General features: G+C 43.6%; 1 protein-coding gene across 2 annotated transcripts in view; it reads left to right on the top strand.

Moving 5' to 3' along the window:
* Positions 1-1760: 1760 nt before the first annotated feature.
* LOC144960455 (uncharacterized) overlaps positions 1761-5022 on the top strand; it is a 63848-nt gene continuing 60586 nt past the window's right edge. For both annotated transcript variants that reach the window (XM_078893551.1, XM_078893550.1), the window contains exon 1: positions 1761-1855. In XM_078893551.1, coding sequence (XP_078749677.1) covers positions 1804-1855 — 52 coding nt within the window. In that variant the 5' untranslated portion in view covers positions 1761-1803. The remainder of the gene's footprint in view (positions 1856-5022) is intronic.

Below are 5022 nucleotides of genomic sequence, written 5' to 3'. Positions count from 1 at the left end.
AAAATGTCTAAAATTTCATTTTTCTTCTGCTACATATTATTGGTTCTTCTTTCATTACATATTTTCCTGTGTTTTGTGAGTTTAGATTTGTTAATTATCATATTGGATGTTATATAATTGTAATTTGTCTGATAACATGATAAGATTAAATACATTTTTAATGTGTCGCAATTCTAATATAATTGTTTTCTAATGGAAGCTAATCATGTGGCCAATAGATTTTTTAGAATTACATATCAAAACGCCAAAGTGGTAACCTTCGATGTCTCACAATTTAGGTGAGTTTATTTGTCTTAATTTTTTTTTGTGTTTGAAGAGAGATAGAAAGAAAAAGAGAGGGTGGGAAGTTCCATGCTTTAAATTAATAACATTTTGTATTGCTGTTATAAAACATACCATAATATTGTCCTTGACATTTATAGTTCACGATGATCTTAAAATATGCTGACGTATTATCCGCCACTTGATATTATGCGATGTTATTATTCTAAGGCGTACAACACTCGAGCCAATTAACTGAACCCATCTGGACCACTTAAAACATCACAAGATTTTCATTAACTTTCATCTCCATCTCATCTCACAACCTCTTGAGATTCCCGAGGATAACGGTTTAAATGTTATCTAACATCCTGTTTACACGAATGCCTGCAGAAATATGTCGTCAGCTCTTTTTGTTATTATGACAATTTTGTGAGTGCAACTCTTGTAGCAAGTTTTGATCCGTATAAGAGGAATGTACACAAGAAAAAAAGACGATCATAATAACCGACTATTTCCTTTATCCGAATGCATCATAATCTATGTTGTTTTCATTGAATTTTCTTTTTCTTTAACATTTGACAAGACAATAAAAGTTGTTTCTTGATACATTTGAGAAAATGGATTTCCAATTTGATCATTTATTGAAAACTGCATATTTTGTCATTTAACAATGTCACATGAACAAATATGGCATCAATTTCTCCTGTCATGCATTGTGATCTTTGTCTTGAGGTCTTTACAACTGATTTGTCTTGTACGATTTTGTTGATGATGATTATGTTGATGATGATGATGTTGATGATGATGTTGATGATGATGATGATGATGATGATGATGATGATGATGATGTCGATGATGATGATAATAATATAATAATAATAATAATAATAATAATAATAATAATAATAATAATAATAATAAATAATATAATAATAATAATAATAAATAATAATATAATAATAATAATAATAATAATAATAATAATAAATAATAATAATAATAATAATAATAATATAATAATAATAATAATAATAATAATAATAATAATAATAATAATAATAATAATAATAATAATAATAATAATAATAATAATAATAATAATAATATTCGTCATAATCATAAGCATACTTTTAATGGTTATAATGATAATAATAATTATAATAAGCATACGTTTGAAAATAATGACAATAATCAAATTAATATATAGATAGATATATTAAATTCTTCTGAACATTATTTGGAAATCAGAGTAATTATTGAGGGAGAACATTGGATTAAATGGACATTTCTAATAAACGAATTTTCTATTTCGAGACTCTTTAATATATGTAGGATGAAAATAGGAAGAGTCATAACAAAACAATAACTTAATAAAAATACATTTTTCTCTGCACTGACAAATTCCTGAGCGATATTTTTCAAAACTCACGTGATGGAACTGACCTTGATTGAAGTGTATATAAACGGCAGTTTTCGACATTGCATTCAGTATCGGTAACTTCATCCTCGAGACGACATTTCAGAAAAGCAGAACCAAAGATGATCTCCATGACAGTATTGGTCACCCTGCTGGGACTCAGCTCTGTATTTGGTGAGAAGCTTATTCTATTTATTTATCAATAAGGATATTGATCATCATCATCATCATCATCATCATCATCATCATCATCATCATAATCATCATCATCATCATCATCATCATCATCATCATCATCATCGTCGTCGTCGTCGATTCGACGTCGTCCGTCATTGTCATCGTCGTCATCATCACATTACCAACATCACCACCAACACTACCACCTACATTACCACCACTATCACCACCATTAGTACAGCTACTACCGCAAACACCACCACCGCCACCACCACCACCACCAACCTCACCACAATCACCATCACGACCACCAACCTCACCAACACCACAACAATCACCAACCTCACCACCACCACCACCACCAACACCAACCTCACCACCACCACCACCATCACCACCAACCTCACCACCACCACCACCAACGTCACCACCACCATCACCACAACCACCACCACCAACACTACCACATCCATTACCACCACTCCCACCATCATTATTACAACTACTACCGCCTCACCACCAGCAACACCACCACCACCACAACCATCACCACCAATACCACCACCAGCACCATAACCACCACCACCACCACCACCATCACCATCACCATCACCACCACCATCACCATAATCACCAACCCCACCGCCACCACCATAACCACCACTCCCTCCACTACCACTGCCACCAACGCCATCACCACCACAAACACCAACACCATTAGTACAACTACCACCATCACCAATACCACCACCACCATTAGTACAACTACCACCATCACCAACACCACCACCACCATTAATACAAAAACTAAAACAAACACCACCACAACCACCACCACCATCATTAGTACAAATACTACCGCCACCACTACCACCACAATCACCACCACCGCCACCACCACCACCACCACCACCACCACCACCATTAGTACAACTACTACTACAACCACCACCACCATTAGTACAACTACTACCGGCACCACCACCAAAACCACCACCACCACAACCAGCACCACCTCAACCACCACCACCACCATCACCACCACCACAACCACCACCAGCTCCACCACCACCAGCACCACCACCACCACCAGCGCCACCACCACCACCACCACCACAACCACCACCACTATTAGAACGACGACTACCGCTACTACCACCACCACCACCACCACCACCACCATTAGTACAACTGCTGCCACCACCACCACCATTAGTACAACTACTACCGCCACCACCACCACCACCATTAATACAACTACTACCACAACCACCACCAACACCACCACCATTAGTCCAACTACTACCACCACCACCACCACCACCATTAATACAACTACTACCACAACCACCACCAACACCACCACCATTAGTAAAACTACTACCGCCACCACCACCACCACCACCACCACCACCACCACCACAACCACCACTACCACTACCACCACCACCACCACCAGAACCACCATTAGTACGACTGCTACCGCCACTACCACCAGCACCACCACCACCACCACCACCACCTCGACCACCATTAGTACAGCTACTACCACCACCACCACCACCACTATTAGTACAACTACTACCACCACGACCACCACCACCACCACCATTAGTACAACTACCACCACCACCACCAGCATTAGTACAACTACTACCGCCACCACCACAACCACGACCACCATCACTACCACCAACACCACCACTACCACCATCACAACTACCACCACCACCACCATCACCACCACCACCACAACCACCACTTTCACCACAACAACCACCACCACCACCGCTACCACCAGTACTACAACCACCATACGACCACTACCACCACCAGCAACCTCAACACCACCATCATCACATTGACCACAACCACCACCGACATTACCATCACTGCCAACACCATTACCACCACCAACACCAGAACTAACACCACCATTAACACCGCCACCACAACCACCAACACCATCACGACCAACACCACGATCACCATCACCACCACCACAACCACACCCACCACCAACGCCACCACCACAACCACCACCACCATTAGAACGACGACTACCGCTATTACCACCACCACCACCACCACCACCACCATTAGGACAACTGCTGCCACCACCACCACCATTAGTACAACTACTACCGCCACCACCACCACCACCATTAATACAACTACTACCACAACCACCACCAACACCACCACCATTAGTCCAACTACTACCGCCACCACCACCACCACCATTAATACAACTACTACCACAACCACCACCAACACCACCACCATTAGTACAACTACTACCGCCACCACCACCACCACCACCACCACAACCACCACTACCACTACCACCACCACCACCACCACCAGAACCACCATTAGTACGACTGCTACCGCCACTACCACCAGCACCACCACCACCACCACCACCTCGACCACCATTAGTACAGCTACTACCACCACCACCACCACCACCACCACTATTAGTACAACTACTACCACCCCCACCACCACACCACCACCCCACCATTAGTACAACTACCACCACCACCACCAGCATTAGTACAATACTACCGCCACCACCACAACCACGACCACCATCACTACCACCAACACCACCACTACCACCATCACAACTACCACCACCACCACCATCACCACCACCACCACAACCACCACTTCCACCACAACAACAACCACCACCACCACCGCTACCACCAGTACTACAACCACCATACGACCACTACCACCACCAGCAACCTCAACACCACCATCATCACCATGACCACAACCACCACCGACATTACTATCACTGCCAACACTATTACCACCACCTACACCAGCACTAACACCACCATTAACACCGCCACCACAACCACCAACACCACCACGACCAACACCACGATCACCATCACCACCACCACAACCACACCCACCACCAACGCCACCACCAACACCACCACCAACACCACCACTAGCACCGCCACCAACACCACCACCACTAGCACCGCCACCAACACCACCACAACCACCACAACCACCACCACCACCACCACCACCACCACCACTGCCACCACCACCGCCACCACTGCCACCACCACCACCACCACCACCACCACCACCACCAAAACCACCACCACCACCACCAACACCAAAACCACCACCAC

This window comes from Berghia stephanieae, chromosome 15 (assembly GCF_034508935.2).
Source record: "Berghia stephanieae isolate SIO BIC M18660-M18661 chromosome 15, UCSD_Bste_1.3, whole genome shotgun sequence".
Taxonomy (NCBI): Eukaryota; Metazoa; Mollusca; class Gastropoda; order Nudibranchia; family Aeolidiidae; genus Berghia; species Berghia stephanieae.
Note: the sequence above shows the minus strand (reverse complement) of the source record. Positions and strands in the feature narration are given on the sequence as shown.